The sequence below is a fragment of the Aethalodelphis obliquidens genome, unplaced genomic scaffold, assembly GCF_003676395.1.
Source record: "Aethalodelphis obliquidens isolate GAN/ISIS:26980383/991018 unplaced genomic scaffold, ASM367639v1 scaffold28, whole genome shotgun sequence".
NCBI classification, from domain to species: domain Eukaryota; kingdom Metazoa; phylum Chordata; class Mammalia; order Artiodactyla; family Delphinidae; genus Aethalodelphis; species Aethalodelphis obliquidens.
In genome coordinates, this window is record NW_020837972.1 from 16,392,428 (window position 1) to 16,415,812 (window position 23,385).

The following is a 23,385-nucleotide window of genomic DNA, read 5'->3' on the forward strand; positions in this document are numbered from 1 at the left end:
GAATCATACAATATGTGGTCTTTGTAACTGGCTTCTTTCACTTAGCATCATGCTTTCAAGGTTCATTCACATTATAACAGATATTAGTACTTCATTCCTATTTTGGCTAAATAATTTTCCATTGTATGGATAGACCATATTTTATTTATCTATTCATCAAATAATGGACACTTGGGTTGTTTCCACTTTTTGACTATTGTGATTATGCCACTATGAACGTTTATGTATAAGGCTTTTTGATGGACATACATCTTCATTTCTCTTAGGTTTTTACACCTAGGAGTAGAATTGTGGGGTCATATGGTAATTCTATGTTTAATATTTTGAGGAACTGCCAGACTGCTTTCCAAAGCAGATCCACCGTTTTAGCGTTCCACCAGCAATGTAATTAAGGTTCCAATTTCTCCACATCCTTAACAGCATTTATTATTTTTTTTATTTTAGCCATCCTAGTGGATGTGAAGTCGTATTTCATGGTTTTAATTTGCATTTCCCTGATGACTAATGATGTTGAGCATCTTTTCATGTCCTTAATCGTTAACTCTTCAGGTAGACCTGCCAGCTTCCTTTCTAATGAGGGAGAAATATGACTTTGTACCACCACCAAGTGTTTATTGAGTTTCTTTGTGCCTGGATCATTAGAAGAATTAGTACTTTTTCTTCCATTATGGCTCAGCTGCTGCTCCCACATGGTGAATGAAAGGCTTTCTTTGCATTTTTCCAAAGAAGAAAATCCAGGACTATAGATGTTAAATTATATTATCTGAGCAATGCTTGAAGCAAGAAAAATAAGTAAGCTAAAAAACAAGTATTGGGCTTCCCTGGTGGCGCGGTGGGTAAGAATCTGCCTGCCAGTACAGGGGACACAGGTTCGAGCCCTGGTCCAGGAAGATCCCGCATGCTCTGGAGCAACTAAGCCAGCACACTGCAACTACCAAGCCCGCGTGCTCCAACTACTGAAGGCCGTGCACCTAGAGCCCGTGCTCCGAAATAAGAGAAGCCACCGCAATGAGAAGCCCACGCACCGCGAGGAAGAGTAGCCCCCGCTCACCGCAACTAGAGAAAGCCCGTGCACAGCAACAAAGACCCAACGCAGCAGAAAAAATAAAGAAATAAAAATAAATAAACAAAAAACCCCAAGTATTATTGCAGTCTAAGGAAGTGGGGTGGCTTTGTGTTTTAAACTGACATAGTACATATAAGCAAATCTATTCAAAAGGAATAGAACAGTCAGGTTCTCATGAGACGTGAATTGACATCTTCATATCTCTTTCTCTACTTAAATATTTATTTAAGTACTGGTTGAGTTAAGAGAGGAGAGGAAGAAGTATCGGAAAACCAACGGAGTGTCATCAGGTCAGCCTGAAGAAATCGGCACTTTAATTTACAAACTAATTTTCTCTGTCCAAATAAAGTCAACTCCAAGGGCTCACCCTAATTCTCTCACCGTGCTAGGATTTGGTTATTTTGTTATGTCGCTCTAAAAGAGCAGCTGGGATTTGAGAACCGTTGGTTCTTCAAGTGTTTTCAATAAAACGTTTTTTAAAGCCGCGTCCTTGCGTGCGCAGCTGCCACTGCTTACCGGACCCTCCAGAGAGGAGACCTGAGGTCATTACGGACTGTGAGAGGCGTGAATGTCTGGGGAGGAAATCCGAGGCCCTGCTTTGACCGCTATAACAAAAAAGTTCCAACCAACCGGCGTTTTCAAATTTACCATGCCCCTTCCCGCCCTCATCTCCAGGGGAACTTGACCACCCAGCCCTGAACCCAGATCTCTGCTGCAGTTTCCTGCAGGGTACGCTGACTCCAAGTTCAGCGATCCAGCGGAGAAAACCGCGGAGAAAACCGCTCGGTGACTCCCGCCACGCCCAGACCCGCCCATCTCTGCTTGGGGCGGAATGGATTCTTTCTCGGCCTTCCAGGCTGCGACGGAGGCCCCGCCCCATTCCCGCCACTTCATTGGCTTTGGTGACCGGCCCCCCGAGTGTCAGCTCCGGATTGGCCGAGTCGGCCGCCGCTCGGCGCTCTTCCCGGGGGCGCGCGGCGGGCGTGACCACGCCCCTTACGTCTGGACGCTGGGTCGCCTCGGGAGCCTCAGTATCGCCGCCCAGAAGGAAGGAAGGTGGTTGTGGTAGGTCCTGCTATGGTGCTGAATTCCTCGGCAGAGCCGACCCAGAAGCGGCGGTCGCGGCCATGAAGGTGAGGGGCCGGTGGGGCCGGGCAGTCCCTCCTCTCCTCTCCTATCCGGCCAGTGCGCTCGAAGTGCCTTCCTTTCGCCTCAGGGGTTACCCTGCCGGCACCTCGGAGAGCTCCGCGGAGGGGGGTCCCCCGCCGGCTTCTGGGGCCCTGACCCGCAGGGCGGATGTCGTGGGCTCCCGGACGTTTCCAACTCCCACAGCGCCTCCGTCAGCGAGCCCGAGGCCGGGGGAGAGCCCGGGCCCGCCCTGCACTCACGCCTGGTGGGCCCCTCTCCGCGCTGGGCCCTGTCCGTGTCCTCGGGGGCCGGAGGCAGACCCCCTGGTGCTCGCCTCACCCTCCGTGCCTTTGCCCACAGCGTGCGCTCTCCCGCCCCGAGTCCTTGAACTAACCCAAATGTTGGGAGCACCACGGGACTGTCGCAGGACGGAAACTGCAGGACGAAGGGAAAAGGGGTTGTGCGGGGAGTCGTGAGGCTGGGGCCCGGCTAACTGGTTAGAAATGTTTCGGGGCGGGGATCCCACCCTGAAGGATCTGTTTGCAGGCTTAACACAGGGGCCGTGACCTAGAGCTCTTAGCAAACCCGTTGTGTCTCCATCGCCGCTAGGTACGCAGCAAGTAATTTGACAGCTTGAGTCTTCACGGTGGGTGTGAGAGCGTGGGAGCATCACTGAGTGAGAAGTTTAAGGAATAGGGGGGAGGGGGGAGGTTCTGGCCTACTTTTGGGAGCTGATTCTCTCAACTTGATCGCTGAGAGTTCTAAAGAGCTCTGGGTACAACAATCAATTCACGTATTGATTCAAACCAAGTGGGGTGAGTCATAAGGTGATACTCTTTCAGACATCGTTGATTTCATTAATCTCAGTGAAGAGGTGTGATTGGCGTGGGTAAGAAAAATAACAGAGTGAACTGCTAGCTAAACCTCTACCTTCACAAAGCCCCAAGAAGATATTTTGTTGAGCATTTCCTATGTGTTAGCTAAGAGGAATATATCATGCGTAGAAGTAATTCAAAATATAATCCCACCCTTTAGGAGTTTGCCAACCAAAAGAGAAGAGACATTCTCAAGAAACCACATTATGAGGCAGAATTTGATGTAAGGTATCAAAAAAATGCAAAACCCTCAGGAGCAAGAAAGGATTTTTTCTGGCTCTAGGAAGCAAGGAAGATTTTTGGAATAGGTAACTTCCGAACTGGGTGTTAAAGTATGAGGATATTCAAAGAGCTTATTTTTTAACTTCCCAGTTCAGCTATAAAATATTTCAACTTAGAATACCTATTAAAATATCTAAAACTAGCTTTCTTTCCTGAAAACCATCATCCCGCTGTGTGTTAAGATCCAAAAACCAATAAGGGATCTTTATACATAATGCCTCAAAGAATGTCAGTAACTTTATTAGTAAATATTAAATTTGTGACCTATCAAGAAACAAGGTTTAGAAGGAGAGAATTAAGGGCAAGTACAGTGTTGAAATTTTTTCAGAAGTGTTTTTGAATTTAGGTGGAGGATACTGCTTTCTGAGTTGAAATTTTAGAAACAAAGTTGGATGGGATTTGAAAATATAAAAAGGTATATTTTATGAAACAAAATGCAGACCTAAATAAACATCAGTCTGAACAAGATGACAGTTATGAAGATACTGCTTTTCATTTAAGTTTTCGTGAAAACTGGATTCACAAAATTTAGGATTGGGGCTATTAACTTTGTTTCATATTGAAATTGTCTAATTTTGCGGTATCTATAGATTCTGGGCAGGGGCATTAATTCCTGATGTCATGGAATTCTAACATGTGAATGTTCATCTAAGCAAGTATTAAATTAAAATTTCAGTGGAATTAAAATTAATTTAAAAGCCAAGCAATCAGATAAGTACATCTTCGCACAAACCCAGGACCAGGAGCTGATTTTAGTATATGTGTAGAATGGGTATTTACTTTCTTCCTTTAATTTTTTTGTCTTTTTTTGTTATTGTTTAGAAACTGTTGTTTTGAAATAGGTTTGTCTCAAAGATTCAAGTAACCATTTTACCTTAGAGTAGCATCTAATTAACTTCCTATAAGGGATTAAAAAAAATCCAAATTAGTATCTTATGCTAATTTGATTTAATCTCCTTCCTGTTTTCCCATATTTATATTGATCTCACCCTTAATTGTACTAATCATGTTCATTCTTCCAAGCTCAAAACAAGACATCAAGATGAAAGTAATCTGTTTAATGTAATTTCCTTTTCCTTTTTTTTTTTCTCTTTTCTCTGAAAGGTGGGGGAGTGGTGCTAAGGGTCAAGTATACTGTTTTGTTTTTTAATTTTATTTACTTATTTTTGGCTGCGTTGGGTCTTTGTTGCTGTGCTCAGGCTTTCTCTAGTTGCGGCGAGCAGGGGCTCTTTGCTGCGGCGCGCGAGCTTCAGTAGTTGTGGCACATGGGCTCAGTAGTTGTGACCTGCGGGCTTAGTTGTTCCGCGGTATGTGGGATCTTCCCAGACCGTGGATCGAACCCGTGTCCCTTGCATTGGCAGGCGGATTCTTAACCACTGCGACACCAGGGAAGTACCAAGTATACTGTTTTAAGAAAAGAAAACAAAACCCAAACATGAAGAAGGTTACATTTATGATCTCCAGAACACATTATTTGTAAAAATCAATCAATTTGGCCAAATGTCTTACCTAAAAATATTACATTTTTAAGATCAGCATTTGTTTTTGCATCCTGCTTAATGTCCAAATGGTATGAGAGAAAGAACTTAGGATGTAGAATTTCCTCCTTTGTGGTATATAGCCTGATATTTAATCATTAAGATCGCAGAGTTCCTGGTGTATTGTATTTCAGTTGAAGCAGCAGTTTCAGTAAGAAATTCTTTCCCTTTTTAAGGAACTGTTCCTCCAGTGGCTCTAAATAGAGTAAAGATTTTTGCTTATTATCTTAATGGTTTCTTCTGGTTTACTTTAATTTCTGTAGGGAAGTTTAACCTAATTGAAATTTAAACTGTAAAACTTACTCTCTTATATCACTGGTACTGAGATTTGAAACATCTTTTCATATTGTTTAACATAAGGACATTGAGTTTTAGCAAACTGAAGGTTGTTCAGAGTTTAAAGACAAAGCTTGTGGTGATTGAGTTCTCTGAAGAAGCTTCCACTGGTGGAAGAACTGAATCCCTGCCTGGTCCTTGTAGCTTCTTACAGCATCCAAGAAAATTAATGTTCTTGAAATTGAAACTTCTAGGTTTATCCTTAAAATAACTGTGTAAAATATTACCATATTTAATTTAGAGTTGAGGCAAGCAACTCTTAGGAGGTGGCATTATGATTACTGCTGTTTACCTAGTTTAATCAAAAGCAAATGATTTAGACTATGATCATTTAGTTTTTTGCTGTTTTCAAACCCATCAACTTCCCCACTCCCCCTTCTCTCTCTCTCTCTCTCTCTCTCTCTCTCTCTCTCTCTCTCTCCCTCTGGCTGTCATTTAATCTTCATGGAAATCACTACAGCTTTTCTTGGTCTTCATTCTAGTTTGCCTGGCTACTATTACATTTGGTGGAATAATTAAAAGGGATCACATCCTGATGTAGTTTAGAATAGGATTCAAAGTTTGTAGTAAACTTGTTAATTCTGTAAGTTGAGCATTTTGGACGTCTCCCCGCCCCAACCCCCAGATATTCTAGAAAGCACATTAGATCTCACACAGACACGCACACGCACAATCAAAGACAGCTGAACCTTGAGCCATTTGAAAACTGGCACTCTGCCAAAAAGAAGGCTGGGCTACTGCTCTTGCAAAGAAAGAACACATTCCCTCTTGCTTTTGTTGACTGAAATGATGATTCAGAATGGGCCTGTATTGTGTGAATCTGACTGAGGAACCCAAGAGAGTGCTTAAAAAATTGGTGGTGGTGCTATTGTGGAAATAAGTGTCACAGCACTGGAAACTGTCAGTCCCACTCTCCTGCAAAGTGTTTACAGTTGTGGATCACAGTCTCCTCCCCTCCTCTGTACTCCTACAGAGGGGAGGGAATTTCTAATTCATTCTTTAGGAAGGAACAAGACGAACTTTTATGTTGGTGATTTTAGCAAAGGAGCTGAACATGCTTGCTTCAGTACTTTTCTGAGACCTTCTCAGATTTATCTTCCTGTGGGTAGGGAAGGGACTCTGGTCAACTAGATGGTAAGCTGCTGTTGGTCAGCTGTGCTGGTGGCTGGCTGGCATGTTATCAAGACCAGTTGGCTGCAGAGCTAAAGTCATGTTCTCCAATTGGTGTTACCAGTAAAAAAGCAAATATTTAAATTTCTGTTTGTCTTATTTCTTTACTCAGTTTCAAAATGGGAGTGAGAAAAAAATGTAGTGTTACTGGCTCCCTAAAATCTTGGTGCACTGTCTTTGAAAACATGAGAACTGGCATTGGATACTAGAATAACATGAAGAGATCTAGGTGTCTGGGGCAGTCCAAACAGGAGGCTTTACAATTTAATTTCTTACTGTGGGCCATGTAAGTTTTTAATATGAGATCTGGTTCTTAATTGATGCCTGGCAGGCCATGGTTCCATGGCTAATCTACTCAGGAGCAATTTTAGTCTAACAGGATGTTTAGGAAAGGGATTAGGTTTATCAAGAAAAAGTCATTTATTTTCAGTAGTCATTGATGGCTAGAAAGTCAACTAGAAACACAGCTAAATTCTCTAAACTAGGAGTTTTGTATCAGACATAAGTAGATGGTTGCCTTATTCGGTTATTCTCTATGTTGTTTTTGATGGTCCATATTCATGGTCAAGAGAGGAAATGTAACCATCCTTCTCACCTCTTGGATTCATGTGGTTTAGTCTGTAGAGTCCTGCTGTCAACCATGGTCCCAAGTAGGGTTTAGAATTGTTAGTCACATAAGCCCAGATCATAGCAGAGATCCAGACTTTGGCTTTATTCGTGGAAAGGTAGTAGTTCGGAAAATACGCTTCAATCTTACTATCAAAAGGTAAGCAGAGTGTGAATAAAAGAAAAATAACGGAATGCAGGCTGATTAAACTGGCGGAAGATCTTAGAGGATAGGGACGACGGAAGTAGAGAGTACATGAACTTGGGTCTCTAAAGCTTTTAAGGGGAGGGTGCAAAAAGGGGAAGCTTTTTGTTTATGACCCTACCAGGTACGGTAACTGGGCTCTAAGGAAATATAACAAAGACAGAGAGTCAAGAGCTCAGAGAATAAATTCATGTTCGCCTCCCCGCCCCTTTCCCAAGAGCACACGTTCAATAAACTGTTGGGAAAACGCTCTCTTAAATTGTTCCCTAATTGCTTTTGTAGATTCTGTCACTTGAAAAATGGGACTGTTATATCAAGTATTAACAGAAATTTGGACAGATTTGAGAGGAGAAAGGTCAGTATAGGACACTCCAAGCATTATTAGGGCAAGGTAATAGTCCTTAAATAGGGATCCCTGTGCCCTGAGGGGAAACGCAGAAGAAATTCAGGCAATTAGGACTTTAAGGGAAAGTACAAGAAGATGAAACATACTAACTGGAGGTGGGGAGATGGACCCTAAGTTTGGAAGATTCATCTTCTGGGTGGATTCTTCAACTTGGGGTGAAGAAGGACAAAAATAGTTTGCCAAATGGCTTTTTGACAGACCCAGAAATCACTGTCTTTCTCCCAGTATTGGAGAGTTCACCCAAGAAAATATGTAGAGGAATAAGTTAGGAAGTAAGAAATCTGGGCCAAAAGCAAAGAGCAAGTAAAATGAAGGAGGGCACCAAATTTCAGCTTAACTTCCAGGCTGATATGTGGTAAAGGAAAGGAACTGATTGGCGACTTCCCTGGCGGTCTAATGGTTAAGACTCTGAGCTTCCACTGCAGGAAGGTTCGATCCCTGGTCGGGGAACTAAAACATGCGCGTGTGGTGCAGCCAAAAACATTTAAAAAAAAAAAAATTTTTTTTTTAAAAAGGAAAGGAACTGATTTAAGAATCAGATTAAATTGTTAAAAACTCAGCTGAGGCCTTCTGAGCTAATCCTTTCTGAAAGGATTAGGGGAAACCAGAGGGGGAAAGGAAACACTAGAGGCAAATCCCACTACTTGGGGATGGGGGTGTGAAGGGGCGGTACCTACACAGGTAGTGAGGAGCACGTGGCAGAGATGTTGGTCCTAGAACTCTAGAGGCACAGGCTTCAGAAGTAACCACAGCCCCTTCCATTTGGGAATCTGAGTGATTCTCCAGCTGAAATGATGTAGGCAGAAAGGAGAAATCCCCTTGACCGAGCAGGTGTTAACCTTTTAACCTTGACTGTACATTCACATCACATAGGGAATTAAAAAAAATTCTGAGGCCCAGGTTGTACCCCAGACCTGTTAAATCAGAATCTTGGGGCTGGGACTCAGGCACCAGTATTTTTTAAGGCTCTCCCGGTGAGTCCAACCACTGTCTTTCTTTCTTTCTTTTTTTTTTTTTCCGGGTGTGTTGGGTCTCCGTTGCTGCACGTGGTCTTTCTCTAGTTGTGGTGAGCAGAGGCTACTCTTCGTTGAGGTGCGCAGGCTTCTCATTGTGGTGGCTTCTCTTGTTGTAGAGCACGGGCTGTAAGTGCACAGGCTTCAGTAGTTGTGGCTCGCGGGCTCTAGAGCGCAGGCTCCGTAGTTGTGGCACACGGGCTTAGTTGCTCCGCGGCACGCGAGATCTTCCCGGACCAGGGCTCGAACCCGTGTCCCCTGCATTGGCAGGCAGATTCTTTTTTTTCTTTTTCTTTTTCTTTTATTTATTTATTTATTTTTGGCTGCGTTGGGTCTTCATTTCTGTGCGCGGGCTCTCTCTAGTTGCGGCGAGCGGGGGCTACTCTGTTGCGGTACGTGGGCTTCTCATTGCCGTGGCTTCTCTTGTTGTGGAGCATGGGCTCTAGGCGCGCGGGCTTCAGTAGTTGTGGCGCGCCAGCTCTAGAGCGCAGGCTCAGTAGTTGTGGCGCACGGGCTCTAGGGCCCAGGCTCAGTAGTTGTGGCGCACAGGCTTAGTTGCTCCGCGGAATGTGGTATCTTCCTGAACCACGGCTCGAACCCGTGTCCCCTGCATTGGCAGGCGGATTCTTAGCCACTGCGCCGCCGGGGAAGTCCCATTATTACTATTTTTTTTGATGTGGACCATCGCCAAAGTCTGTACTGAATTTGCTACAACATTGCCCCTGCTTCATGCCTTGGTCCCTTGGCCACAAAGCATGTGGGATCCCAGCTCCCCAGCCATGAATCTAACCCGCACCCCCGACACTGGAAGGGGAAGTCTCAACCACTGGACCGCCAGGGAAGTCCTTCCAAATAGCTTTTTAAGGTTGTTTAAAAAAAAATTTTTTTAAGAGCTCATTGGACAAGCAGTAAATGTTTGACAGAATTAGATAATAAAATAAATGGAACAGTGCCTTTGTTATGCCCTTTTAACTAATAAGACCTCACCTACCTGGACTTCTATTACTTATCACATTATCTAGAGTCTAGAATATGCATAAGTAGTAGGACAAGGGGCAAAAGCTCATTGGTTCCAAACAGTGTAGCTTTATATTTTAAGCATAGGAAAATGCCTTGAGCCCTCACTGAAAATGTATTTTTATATACACTTCTAACAAGCTTGGTTATCAGGTTTCTGAATGCAGTAAAAAAGGAGAGACAGGTTGCTAGAGGTAGATATAGTGATAGCAGTGGTGATTCACAGAAAGGGAAGAGATGAGAGGAAAAAACATAAAAGGCAGCCTATTAGTTTCAAGCCACTTAGTGGAGTGGCAAATAGCTCTTACACCTCAAAACGTCATTATGATTATCAAGTCATCAGAAATTCTGTTCAGTATTCTCAGTTTGCTTTTTTAAAATATTTTCCTTAATGTTAAATTAATATATTCCTTATAAAGGTTTGGAAAGCAGGGGAAAACAAATTATACGAGATATACATGAAAACCTAGAGAGCACTTCAATTGGCATTTTGATGTTTTCCCAGTCATTTTTAAAAAATTAAAAAAGTTTTCACATGCCATAGTTTATTATGCCCAGATACAAATGAGAGGACAGAAGTTTAATGAAATTAAGTAATTAGAATTTATATTCTTTCTGCTAAATGATAGCTGGGAAAATCTGCCTCAGCCTATAGAACGGTGCTGTAGTCACCAGTCTTAGGTTGCCAGATAGAATACAAGACACTCAGTTAAATTTGAATTTCAGATAAACAGTGAACAGCTTTTTTTGGTGTAAGCATATCCCAAATATTGCACAGCACTTACTTCCATCTAGTCATTTTTCTTCTGTGTGCATGCACGTGTATCTCTAAGCATATGTGTTTTTTGTTGTTGTTTTACGAAATTGGGTTCATATTGTATCTTCTCCTTTGTTAACAATATATCATGAGTATCCCCAAAGCCAAATATTCTTTGTAAATACCAGAATATTATCCACTTCCCAATAGCTTAAAATTTTGATGCTTAAAAGAATAATTTCGAAATTATTTAGGGCAAACGTGCCTCTCCAGAATGGCATTCCCCGAGAATCCCAGAGAGCCCAGGTTCCAATCAGCTTTAAACTGGTGCCTATTTTCGTTCCTTTCCAGGCGGGTGCCACGTCTATGTGGGCTTCGTGCTGTGGGCTGCTGAATGAAGTCATGGGGACTGGAGCTGTCAGGGGCCAACAGTCAGGATTTGCAGGAGGCACTGGTCCATTCAGATTTACACCGAGCTCTGATTTTACCACTTACCCACCAGCACCTACAGAAGGGCCTAATATAGTTTGCAAAGCCTGTGGACTTTCATTTTCAGTCTTTAGAAAGAAGGTGAGTTGGATGAAATGTTACACACAAAAAAACACATGTATCAGAATTCTTGATTGTATGTTATTTTGAATACTAATGAATATTCATTTCTTCTTATACAAATATCAAAAAGTCCTAATAACCATTTCCCATTTAGAAAAGTGCTGAGTTGCAGAGACTCTATCACTGCTCAGGTTTTCTGACTAGACATTGTTACTTCTCATGTTGCTCAGCCATTCTTTCTCCTGGACTCTGACCTGTTCATACACTTTGATTCTTATGTTCTGAAGCAAGAGATTTAATTAGTCTGCAATTTTGTTCAGAGAAGATATACTATAACTTTGATCTCAAGTTTCAAAAAATGTATCCCCACCCACATTAACTCAAGTGAAGAAATGAGTATTTTAACATTAGCTACTGTTTAAAGATTCAACATGCAAAATAACAGCTAAAACCGTTATTTTCTTTAGGACAGAAAGTTGTTCTTTCTGAGAACCATCATATTGCTGGGCCATCTCCCAGGCTTGTCAATCCAGTCCTTTGAAATACTTAACAAGGTGTTAGCTTGTGGGAACAATGCCCCAAGCAGAAATGACCACATCATCATGTCTTCTTTTACGTTTTGCTTGTGGAATGGCTTTGATTGTGATTAAGGCTCTAGGGTACAGATTACTGTGTAAGTGGGGTCCTCTGTTTGCTTGGATTGACCTTGAGAGATCAGTTTCCTTTCTCTTTCCCTCTCTGTGTTAGGCTTTTCCCCCTTCTCTCTTTTTTTTTTTTTTTTAATTTTTGGTGGCATTGGGTCTTCATTGCTGCGCGTGGACTTTCTCTACTTGTGGCGAGTGGGGGCCGCTGTTGTTGTGGTGCGCGGGCTTCTCATTGCAGTGGCTTCTCTTGTTGCAGAGCACAGGTTCTAGGTGTGCAGGCTTCAGTAGCTGTGGCTCGTGGGCTCTAGAGCGCAGGCTCAGTAGTTGTGGCACACGGGCTTAGTTGCTTCATGTCATGTGGGATCCTCCCGGACCAGGGCTCAAACCCATGTCCCCTGCACTGGCAGGCCGATTGTTAACCACTGCGCCACTAGGGAAGCCTGCAGTCCCCCTTCTCTTTAAATAGGGAAATTTTCACATAGGCAAAGAACAGGAAAAGAGTTTGTGGTCATGCTTTCTGCTCCATGTGGTTCAAGTCAGCTCTGTTTTGCTAATTACGTTTGCCTGAAGGGGTGGAAAGGTTTTAATTCATTAAGGCAAGAGTATGTTTTTCTTAAAGGTCTGTATTTGAACTTCTGTGAATCCAAACTGCCTCAGCAGTGACTGTTTTGATTTTCACCACTTTTAGAACACGAAAACGCCCATGGGTCTGGTGCCATGGGGGACTTCATAAGAATTAAAATTTAATTTTAAGAGAAGGCAAAAGGAAAACTAGTGCTTTCACAATGGCTTGTATCTGGCTCTCATTAAATGCTTCTTTCCTATCTGTTTCTTCAGCATGTATGTTGTGACTGCAAGAAAGACTTTTGCTCCGTTTGTTCGATCTTACAAGAAAATCTCCGTAGATGTTCCACTTGTCACTTATTACAAGAGACAGCCTTTCAGCGCCCTCAGTTAATGAGACTGAAAGTGAAGGATCTACGGCAGTATCTCATTCTTAGAAACATACCGATCGATACCTGTCGAGAGAAAGAAGACTTGGTAGATCTGGTACTGTGTCACCGTGGGCTGGGCTCTGAGGACAACCTGGACACGAGCAGTCTGAATTCCTCAAGGTCCCAGACTTCTAGCTTTTTTACACATTCATTTTTTTCAAACTATACAGCCCCATCTGCTACCATGTCTTCCTTTCAGGGAGAGCTTATGGGTGGAGACCGGACCTTAGGATCTGGAGTACTGGCACAGGTACGAGGGTGTAATTACCCTGAGGGCCTGGCATGTCGTCTGCTTTCGGCCAATATGGAGGGGGCTTTAGGGCTGAAGACTCCTTGCTGAGCCGGGGTTCCACGTGCTGCTGAACTCTGCACTTGCAGGCTCTCCTGATGTGAGGCTCCAAGCTCAGATGCTGCCTGAAGGGCCCAAAAAGAGCTCATCAGTCTCTTGACCTTAGTTACCTCAGTTTCCCTATCTTATATAGTTAAATACTAGCTGTCGAAATAATGACTGTCAAATGTAGAATATAAACATTTGCAGGACTATTTGTGTGTCAGTGACCATGGAAACTATAAGTTAACCTAATGCCCAGTTGCCTTGCTACCGTAAAATTGTTCTAATTTAGATATTGGGAAACAGCCATCTGAATTAGTGACAGGATATGGTTATTTACTCATTTCAAAGAAATGCCAGTGCAGAATGTTGTCCCAGTGAGGTCCTTGGGCATACTAATTGAATAACATGCAAAGTCTTGTAATTAATACTCAATTTGTATAGATGAATGATTCTAAAATGCTGAAAGAATTGTTTTGAACATTCATTTCCACATTTAATTTTCTCCTCTGAGGAAAGAGGTTAGAAGCAGAGGGAAATGTGGTCTAGTTGCTTTCTAAAGAGTCATCAATTAGATAAGCCCAAGCTAGGAGTTTTATTATTTTCCCAAATGGCAGCTGGCATAATTATGATGCAAAGGTAAGACACATCTGACTTTTGTGTCACTTTTGGGTATATGACACCACTTGGGAGATGTGGGTCTTTGGATGATACAATATAGTGTTTGTGAACTAGTGGGGTAGAATACTTGAAATTGGGCATTGTCCTAGGCTTTCTGTTCTCCTTAAAGAAAAGAGTATCTGATTGTTGAGGAGTTTCTGAAAACTAGAAATAGCATCAACCATCAGTGAATTAGTCTAGAAAGCATTGTTTGGAATTAGAATGTCTAAGCATGAGGTAGTAGGATTGAGATCTTTGAAATCAAATACCCTTGACACTAGGGCTGATCTTAGAGCTTTAGTTTCTACCTGTATCTTAGAGGCTCCAGTTAAACCAGCCAGCTGCAGGTCCTTTGCTAAGGACACAGTGCAATTCCATACGCTTTTGGCTTTGACATTCTGTGATGGGACCTTCTTAACTTCTTGGGGAGTTAATACTATGGTTAGATTTTAAAAATTCACACGCACATAGGAATTTGACTTTTGAGATAACTATGGAAGGTAAATTGTTTATCGAATCATGTGGTGCCCAACTCTTTGGGAGGGGCAGCAGCACTCAGGATCCTAGGAAGGTGTGGAGTATGCCAGGTATTAAGAGTCATTCTTGGGGAGGATCTATTGGAAGGGTTTTCTCCAGTGATAAATATGGGTTGGTACCATTAGGAAAATGATTCCTGACCTAATATGTATTATGTGTGTAGGTGCGAAGTGAAATAGCTTCAGCAAACACAGATGATGATGAAGATGACGACGACGACGACGATGATGACGAGGATGAAGAAAACTTGGAGGAGCGGGTGAGACTGCCTATAAAATTTGGTTTCCCTGACACGTCACCTTGGTAGGCAGGGAAAATGCCCATGTGGACTGTCGCTAGATTGGCACAGGACGTTTCTTTTGGTTTGAATGCAGCACAATACATAAAACACTTCAAGAACTGGTGAGAAGTCTGGGGAGAATCTCCAGGGCCAGTGATGACTGTAGGGTGAAGGCAGCATGCTGTTTTCCTTGCTGGATTTGCAGGAACAGAGGTAATGGACACACTCTGTGATTTCAGACATCTGGCCTCGCTAAGAAGAGAGTGAGAGCTTCTCTGTCTGACCTGTCAAGCCTTGAAGACGTGGAAGGGATGAGCGTGCGCCAGCTCAAGGAAATCCTGGCTCGGAATTTTGTCAACTATTCTGGCTGTTGTGAAAAATGGGAGCTAGTAGAGAAAGTAAACCGGTTATACAAAGAGAATGAAGAAAATCAAAAGTCATGTAGGTTTATTTTTCCTTTGTTTCCCTGTAGTAGCTTTCTTTAGGCCTTTAAAAACTGGCCTGTTTCTGTCAGTTAAGTCCACTTTATTTTTGAGAAACCTATGTATCCTTTTATTGAGTGTGAATTAGTTATATAAACCTGTTTATAGATCTGTTAAGCAGTAAGTTCATTATGTGATGTTGGCTTTGAGATCACCATTGCCGATGAGTTAGATAATCTTTTGTTCAGTCTGGTTTTTCTGGTCATAATTTGTTAGAACTCTAATGAAATTCCTTGTATCTAAGAAAGGCTTGTTTTCTCACTAACCTGTCTGGCAGGCCAGTACTGAGGATTTAAAAGCTACAATTGAGATAATCAAACAGTGGGGGGAAAAAATTCCCTAGAGCCAGGATGTTAAGTAGTTCTTAACATCAAGTATCAGTAGGTTTCTTTGTAAGTCACGAAAAGCTAAGGTTAAGAACTTCTGAACTATTTATTGATGGAGCATGGAGCAGAAATCCTCAGCTGGTAACAGGGCCAAGCCACAGAGCATTTATAGGCAAGAAAAAAGAATTCAGTGGTGTTCAGACTGACAAATATTATGTTCTTATCTAGAAAACAGTCCTCCCATCATTAACGTGTGTCATCTTGAGTTTTTTTCTTTAAAACCTGGTTATAATACAGCATTTGTTGATAAACAGGTTTATGCCCAGAATATGCAGATAGTATTTTGGCACACCTATTTCTTTTCTTTTTTCAATATATTTATTTATTTTTGGCCGCGTTGGGTCTTTGTTGCTGTGCATGGGCTTTCTCTAGTTGTGGAGAGCGGGGGCTACTCTTCGTTGCGGTGTGCGGGCTTCTCACCGTGGTGGCTTCTCGTTGCGGAGCACGGGCTCTAGGTACGTGGGCTTCAGTAGTTGTGGCTCGTGGGTTCTAGAGCACAGGCTCAGTAGTTGCGGCACAGGGGCTTAGTTGCTCCGAGGCATGTGGGATCTTCCTGGACCAGGGCTCAAACCCGTGTCCCCTGCATTGGCAGGTGGATTCTTAACCACTGTGCCACCAGGGAAGTCCTACACCTACTTCAAAGATGATGCAACAGTAGCAGATACAGGCATCTTAATCATTGGAGCCTACAGAGGCTCATCTGTTATCTTATTCATGGATCCTTTCTCCCCACTTTCCAGTAATGGTATGGACCATGAACTAGGACCCCAGATGAGAAGATTCTCTTGACACAACAGTGTTTATTTCCTTAAATTCAGGGACTATTCGCTTTTCAAGCTTGAATTCCTGCTTGGTTCTTTCTAACCTTCTTCATGATTCCCATTAATCCCTTATGTGACCTATACAAAGGGAAGCCTCACTGTCCATAGCTCTATGGCCAAATCTCAGGCTGCAATGAACTTTTTAAACTCATTCTGAACCTTTCTTATTCAGAACCAGAATGTCCCATGCCTTTTGAGTTAGACAGACTCCCAACAGTACCATCGTAGCCAGAAACACAGATGAATTTTGAGATGCTTCCAAGGCTCAGGGGGTGCCGTCCCTCAACTACAGGCTACTTGATGTATGACTCTACAGCCTTCCCGTTGGTGTAGAAATAAAGCTCCTCCTCCTACTAGGATGAGGCTCTGGAGCCTGTGACTTTCCCAAGGCCACACAGTTGGGCTGGAAATTCGAATTGTGTTCTGACTCTGAGGCCCATGTGTAGGACAGCCTAGGGCTTCTTCATTTTTATTTATAGAAGCAAGTTATCACAAAAACCTTGTATTATATGCAGATGTAAAATAGAATTAAATAGGGGCGGGGGCGGGAAAAAAGAATTAAATAGCTAACATGTGTTAGGCACTTCATCCCTGGTCCTAAGCTAAGTAAGTATTTCTCATTTATTCTTCACAAAATCCTATGAGGTGTAATTATTGCCATTTCTAGTGGAAGGAACCGATGTGCCAAGAAGCAGGGACTGTTTCTCTTACAGTGGGGTCACTCTGGGTCACTCAGAGGCTGTGCCCGCAGCCCCAGCTCTCTGTTGCCTTTCAGATGGCGAGCGGCTGCAGCTGCAGGATGAGGAAGACGACAGCCTGTGCCGGATCTGCATGGACGCCATCATCGACTGCGTCCTGCTCGAGTGCGGGCACATGGTCACCTGCACCAAGTGCGGCAAGCGCATGAGCGAGTGTCCCATCTGCCGGCAGTACGTGGTGCGCGCCGTGCACGTCTTCAAGTCCTGAAGCCGAGGACCCCCCAGGCTCGATCCCAGACGTTTCAGTGCACAGAAGGGACTGGAAACTTCCTGTTCAAAATCTGAAGCTATTTTTAAAAATTATTTTCACGACTAACTGGGGACAGGAAAGATTCATCCTAAGTTGCAGCAACACTGGTCCATGCTGTATGCCTGTCAGCTGGAGGACTGGCTCAGTTTCCCAGTTTCTGCTGGGCTTCTTCACACATCTCTGATTACTAATTGCCGAAGTCAGACTGCTTATGGCATCAGCTACTGTTCTCTTTGGAGGACATTTATCTTGTTCTCTTATTTCTCCTTCATCCTATTTTTAACTTAAACTACTCAGATGTTTGAAACTTCTGCTCTCTTTGGATGAGGTCACTGTCTGCAAATGGCCGACATGGTACACGCTGAACAGGGGCACTTCTGAATGTTCATTTTATTAGTCATGTATATTTTAAATGCTACTATTTGATGAATGTAATTTTCCACATTGTTGCTATTTCTGCGTTTAAACGTAATTGGGAACAACTGACATTCTATAGTCAACTACCAGGGCCTGAGACTAAACATGTCCATTTTTGTTCAGGTACAGCTTTTTATAGCGAGGGCTGCATCTAGCTTCCTTCATTAGAGAAGTGTGTGTGTTAAATTCTTTATTAACGTGTAATCAGTTTACACTTTTATATATTGCAAGTGTATTTTCAGTGCTACCCACTAGCTAGTTTGAACTTTAGGAATAAAATTAGGTTTTAAAAAATGCTTTTGTTTACATTTGTCCTGGCCAGTTCCTAATTCACTTCGGTGCAGCATGAATGGGTGTCCAGGCCTGGTCTAGTACATTCTTCATGAGAGAAAGGAGCACCTTCAAAGATGTTGTACCTGTCTACCTTGGCTGCTAATGTACCAGTAAATTTAACTACATATTTGCCACATACTGTGACCAGGTATTGTGCCAGGTGCTTTATGGTTACCTCCAGCATTCTGAAATAGATATTGCCTCACATCACAGATGGGGAACTTGATCTCTGAGAAGTTAAAGAACTTGTCGAAAATCTCACAGTTAAAAAGTCACCATAGGGAATTCCCTGGCGGTCCAGTGGTTAGGACTCTACGCTCTCACTGCTGAGGGCACTGGTTCAATCCCTGGTCAGGGAACTGAGATCCCATAAGCCATGTGGGGCAGCCAAAAAAAAAAAGTCACCACATCAGAATCTGAACCTAGCTCTGATGACAGTGTTTTTTTCTTACCTCTTCTAATACCACAACTGAGAAACCTGAGACATTAGCTTATGCTAAAAGGTTCTTGGGACATTAATGATCTGAAATCTCTTTTCTTTTAGGTCCAGCTCTAATCAGGGTGGTTTTTTGGTTTAGTTGAGACCAACTGCGGATTCATTCCCATGGCTTGTGGGCAGGTATGTTTTTAGGAAACTACGTAACTTCTTGGCTGAGTCCTGTGGGTTTTTTATCTTTTGACTCTGCAGTGTTTAACACATGCCTTCAGGTGCTCAGGATCCAGAAGTCAATCAACAAGACCTGAAACTTACAGCAAAGGAGGTAAACAGTCTTGCCCCTCTGTGCTTAAGGCAGAAAGTTTGGCTAGCTGTGAAAAAAAAGTTGCCTTTCTACGTTTTCTGGTTTTGAGTGTCAGAGCATGTAAATCAAAGCCTTGTGGATATTCTAAATACCCTTCTCCTGTGCTTGCCTGAAGAGCCCAGGGTGGGTATTAGCTGCAATTCAGATGGACAGTAAAAGCTCAGCCCCTGCTGAAGCCTTAGGAGCACTTAGTCTGTACTTCTCCTGAGACGCTGAACTCCAGAAGTTCATCGTTCCCCACAAATCCCTAATTTGGTGGAGAGAAGTCTTCAAATCCAGGCCAGTGGGTGATGGTAAACACACTGAAATAGAAGCTGAGCAGCAGGTGTTGGTGTATCTTAAATTAGAAAATTGAGATTTATTTGCTCATAGTCTCAGAACAGCTTGTTTACTGTTTCTTTTTGGACTTATAGTTTCAGGTGCTTGTTTCAGCAATGAACAAAACTCAACGGTGGATCTTCTTAAGTAGCATTTTGAAATAACCTTGGCTCAGTGAGAAGCGAACAAATTTTTAGCCTAATAGGCTCGACACTTGGAATAACTGAATTGCAAGGGACTAACTTATCTGGCAGAGGGCAAACATTCCTCCCTGGAATCTGCATTTTCTAGCTGCATGCCATGCATCTTTTTCTGAATAGGTCATCTATCATATGGATAAAATTCTGGAAGTTCACAATGGAATGCAATGACATCTCTTTGTCCTTGTCCTCACAGGATGGAAGGATGTCATTCCATGTTTTGGATGGGCCGTGGTGCCTGCCTTTGTAAAGGCCAGGATGCCTAGAGGAGGGAGGGTTATGGCCTCTCCTCTTTCCTGGGTTAAGAAGTTATGATCCTCTTACAAGAAGTGGTCCCTCTGGTTTATGGTCCTTCCATTACTTCATCAGATACAGTGTATGGGCTCAGAGCAGCTGTTTGCAGGCACCTAGCTTGGCCTGGCCTCATCTAAAGCTCATTTTTGAAGGAATGAGTCTGGTCGAGACTGTACTGGGGTATAATCTTAACTGGATTGTTCGGTACACTTGGGGGAAGGTCATCTGTGACCAGTGCACTGCCTTGGCCATCTCAAGCCTAGAGAGATGCTGTCCTTACTCTGTGGTGTGTCCTTATGGAAACTCCGGCTGCTCAGCCCTGGCAGCCCTTCCTTCACCTCCTCTCTTGGCTGACCTGTGTGCTCCTGGAAACATTACAGGGGAAAGAGGGCCCTCTAATGCCGAGATTCCACTTGAAAACCACCGTCCTCCTTCAACGGTTCCCAAGGGAGAAGATGCCTTTATTGGACATGAGGGTGACTCTTACTCGGAGGCTCACAGCACTCAGGCCGCCAAGACGACTGCAACTTGACCTCTTGTGTGGGTGCTCCACGATGAATGATCAGGCTTGCAAAGGTAAGCCACGTTTTTATAAATAAACCACAGAGTGTTAAACTAATCTTAACCTCTGTTAAATGCATCTCCTGAGTTAAATTCTGGGGTGAAACAGCTTCAGATGTCTCCAATTTGAGTCAGAAAGTATCTCTGGATTTAAATTAATAGGCGGCGGCACAAACTAGATGAGATGTAAAACCATTTCACCGTGGCAAAAAAAAAAAAGGATGAGGGGCAGGGGCAGTATGAAACTACCACAGCAGGAAAGGCTAGTCCCATGAGTCCCAAGTCTGATGTTGCTGTTGATGCCTGAGGAAGGAAGCTGGGTTATCTTCATTTTCAGATGACTAGAGCAGTTGTTCCAGTATAAAAATCCTGTGATCTAAAGTCTACTTCTCACTGGTTTCTATGTCTGCCACCTGGGGAAGTTATCGCCTAACCAGGTGCCTCCACCACCCCAGCCCCAGGTTACCAGTGCAGGATGTGGCCTCCTTGAGTTGCGTCCAGTGGAGGCTGAGGAAATGAACCCCTGTCCCCCTTTGGCAGTGGAAATGCCAAGTGGCTGTGGAAGTTATTTTATACGGGTGTGGTCAGCAGCACCCAAACAGGTAAGCCACCCTGCCCCTTAAGGCAGTTCGTACCTAATTCTTACACATGGACACTGGTGTAGCACAGTTCTTTCCCGTTACCTTTATTAGCTACAAACAGCAAGATCTCTTTCTGAAGACGGAAAAAACACGTACCAAGGGGCTGCCGCATTTCTCAGATGAGTAAGAAATTATACCTTGTTTGGCTTCAAAACAGTATATACACTGGCGTTGAGACTACTGCCTCTGGACTTCCTAGTCAAATTTCTAGTCCACCCCTAGAACAGAAACCCTCCAAGTCCAAGAGTGTTTTTTTTTTTTGTACAATTGTTTATACAAATTCAACAAAGGTAAAACCGCGTCAGGGAAGGTCTAGGAAAACACCACCTTACAACAATGGCACTTATGAATGCATAACTTTACAACTAGGAAACAGCCATGTTATAAACCTTAAACGAGAACTCAACTCACACTTCAAAGGAGAGAAAAAAGGAAAAGAAAGGCTATGTTGGATCATTTATTCAACTTCTTGACTCACTGTATAAATTAGATCTATGTAGAGTACAAGAGCTCATATGCGGGAGCAAACCCCTCCTGAGTTCAAAGGCTGAAGTCTGAATTTTAAAATTTTGAGAAAAAGGTGAATTCTATACAGAGGAAATTTAGCAAAGTGTCTCACTTTGACTATAATTTACACATATCCACAACATGCTTATGTAACTTCTTGACATACAAAGCAGGCTCTCAGCTTCCAGTTAGACATGCTTTTAACTGGAAGGTCTTAGCCTGTTTTGCCAGATCTGGGCACGTGTGTAGATGGAGTCGTATGACGTACAGGTTAAGTTCTCTCCTACCTGAAGGAAACCAGGAAAGTTGGCAATCTCAAAACAATAAAAACACTGGTATGCATTCAAACCTTGCATAAATAACTTCTGAACAATTTGTACAAAAATAGTTCTGCATAATGTAAGATGTAACAAAACCAAACAAACAAACATGTCAAGACGGCAGCTGTGGTGTGTGGTCCATTTTATGTTGACACCAAAAACCCCAAAGTTGCCAGGAATAAGGTGTCCAAAACAAAAAACACCACCACCAAAAAAAAAAAATTCCTAAGCTCATGCTTCCAGTAAGAGAATTTCTCCCAAGTCCATCCTCCTCTCCGACAGGAATGTCTTCTTGATAAAGGCTGCCTTAGAGACGGTCCAGAAAGCAGTGCAGTTTTGATTCAGAAAGACCAAAGGAAAGCGCCTGACTCACTCAACCCCAAAACGGTGGCGGACTGGCTTCTCCCTCAGCGAGACTTGCAAAATGGAATCGTTCTGTGGTCTGTTGTTCCAAGTTCCAAATTGAAAATAAAAGCCCTAGTTTTTGTAAAGTCTTTTACCCTCCCCTGCCGCGTCCCCTCCCCTCACCCACCCCATATTTACATACTTGTCCATGGACTAACTCAGTTTTTGCAGGAGTTTTTCTTCCACTTGCCCGAACTGGACACTAACAGACATTTCGGCTATGAACTGCTCACAGCCTTCCTTGGTAACTTGCTTGCAGTACCTCAGGTCAATATGACAGATATTCCCACACCGTTTGAAGAAGGACAGGCACTGGTCAGTGACCTTATTGCAGTCTGCAGAGAAGAGGACACACGGTGAGGTGGAGGAAGCTTGCAGCCGAGGGCCCTCCCCAACCCCCAGGCACTTAGCAACAGAGCAGCCACTGCCCTTGCTGGAAAGCTCTCTTCAAATGCAGAGCTCTCTTCAAATGGAAAGCTCTCATTCAAATGCAGAATGGTTTCATCTACCACTTATAGAAGTTTCATATATGCTTGAAAAGCATCCACACATTCCAAGTGAAACTGCTTAGACTCTTAGCCTATGGCCGCCCCTTGTATGTATATATTCTCACATCAGTACGTCCTGTCTATGTTGTTTTATAAAGATAGGATCACACAATATATGAAAATAGCTTGCTTTTCACTTCTACTCTACTGCTGAGAAACACCTCTCTGCAGGTTCTTGTGCGCCGTCTGCCTATTCCCAGGGGAGAAGTGCTGGGGGAGTGAGGACACCTGTAAGGTCATCCTGGGATCCTCCCACTCCCCTGGGCACCAGCCCTTTAGACAGAGAGGCCCCGTGTGCTTGCCCGCCCACCGTGGGACGTTTGCCTCAAACCTATGCAGGAGACCAATGTGCTAGAAGGGGCCAGAAAGATTCTGTCCACAGGGAGCAAAACCAGAATTCAGAACCCTCCACCGCACCCTCACCGGTAGATGTCTCTTCAACCGAGTAATTCTCTCAATTTGGACTTTGCTTCTGTAGCACTGTTTTCTTTTAGAACTGAATCCTCAGTCAACGGGCTGCAACGCCAGCTCGCATCCAACTGAGGCTGAGTCCCCACCCTGAGCCCAATGATTCCTTCATCTCAGTGGTATATTAAGCTGGAGACCTTTCCTCATCATCACTAAAATTGGTTGTGTGGGGAATATTATGGATAGGCCCAGGATGGGTTAAACAAAGGCTGTTTAAGAGTGAAAAATAATGTCCGATGAAAGGACAATCTGGGTTAAGAATTACAAACCTCAAACAATGTGGCCTATACCTCACAACAAAATAAATTCTAGGCAGATCAAAGCATTAAAATTTTTAAAATGATACGGAAAAGAAAAATATCTGCTTGCAGATGACATGACCTTAATGCGATAACTCTAAGGAGTCCACACCCACCCACCCCCCCACGTACACCACACCCCCCCACACCCACCCCCCCACACCCACACATACACCCCA

The 23,385-nt window shown here is 43.4% G+C and overlaps 2 protein-coding genes across 21 annotated transcripts in view; one reads left to right on the plus strand and one right to left on the minus strand.

Moving 5' to 3' along the window:
- Positions 1–2,026: 2,026 nt before the first annotated feature.
- On the plus strand, positions 2,027–17,813 carry RNF34 (ring finger protein 34). Of its 6 annotated transcripts, XM_027124846.1 has the most exons (7): positions 2,069–2,199; positions 10,751–10,969; positions 12,433–12,645; positions 12,790–12,840; positions 14,282–14,377; positions 14,638–14,839; positions 16,863–17,808. In XM_027124846.1, exons 1-7 carry the CDS (start codon positions 2,194–2,196, stop codon positions 17,051–17,053), a joined length of 978 nt encoding a protein of 325 aa, XP_026980647.1. In that variant the 5' UTR covers positions 2,069–2,193; the 3' UTR covers positions 17,054–17,808. The 6 variants fall into 6 exon arrangements, with proteins under 6 accessions (XP_026980646.1, XP_026980647.1, XP_026980650.1 ...); XM_027124845.1 differs by having other exon boundaries at positions 2,027–2,199; positions 12,433–12,840; positions 16,863–17,813; XM_027124849.1 differs by lacking the exon at positions 12,433–12,645.
- Positions 17,814–20,683: 2,870 nt separating this feature from the next.
- The window catches only part of KDM2B (lysine demethylase 2B), a 123,255-nt gene continuing 120,553 nt past the window's right edge, over positions 20,684–23,385 (minus strand). For 11 of the 15 annotated variants that reach the window (XM_027124830.1, XM_027124836.1, XM_027124832.1 and 8 more), the window contains one exon: positions 22,045–22,226. In XM_027124830.1, coding sequence (XP_026980631.1) covers positions 22,045–22,226 — 182 coding nt within the window. Of the gene's footprint in view, positions 22,227–23,385 lie in introns of all 15 variants that reach the window. The other 4 variants (XM_027124828.1, XM_027124831.1, XM_027124827.1 and 1 more) reach the window with 3 other exon arrangements.

What these genes read in the sequence shown, in the direction of transcription:
- RNF34 (XM_027124845.1), top strand. An exon ending in TTTCAGTCTTTAGAAAGAAG is followed by an intron (nt 10,970 to 12,432) that starts GTGAGTTGGATG and finishes CTGTTTCTTCAG; the next exon opens with CATGTATGTTGTGACTGCAA. An exon ending in TGAAGAAAATCAAAAGTCAT is followed by an intron (nt 14,840 to 16,862) that starts GTAGGTTTATTT and finishes GTTGCCTTTCAG; the next exon opens with ATGGCGAGCGGCTGCAGCTG.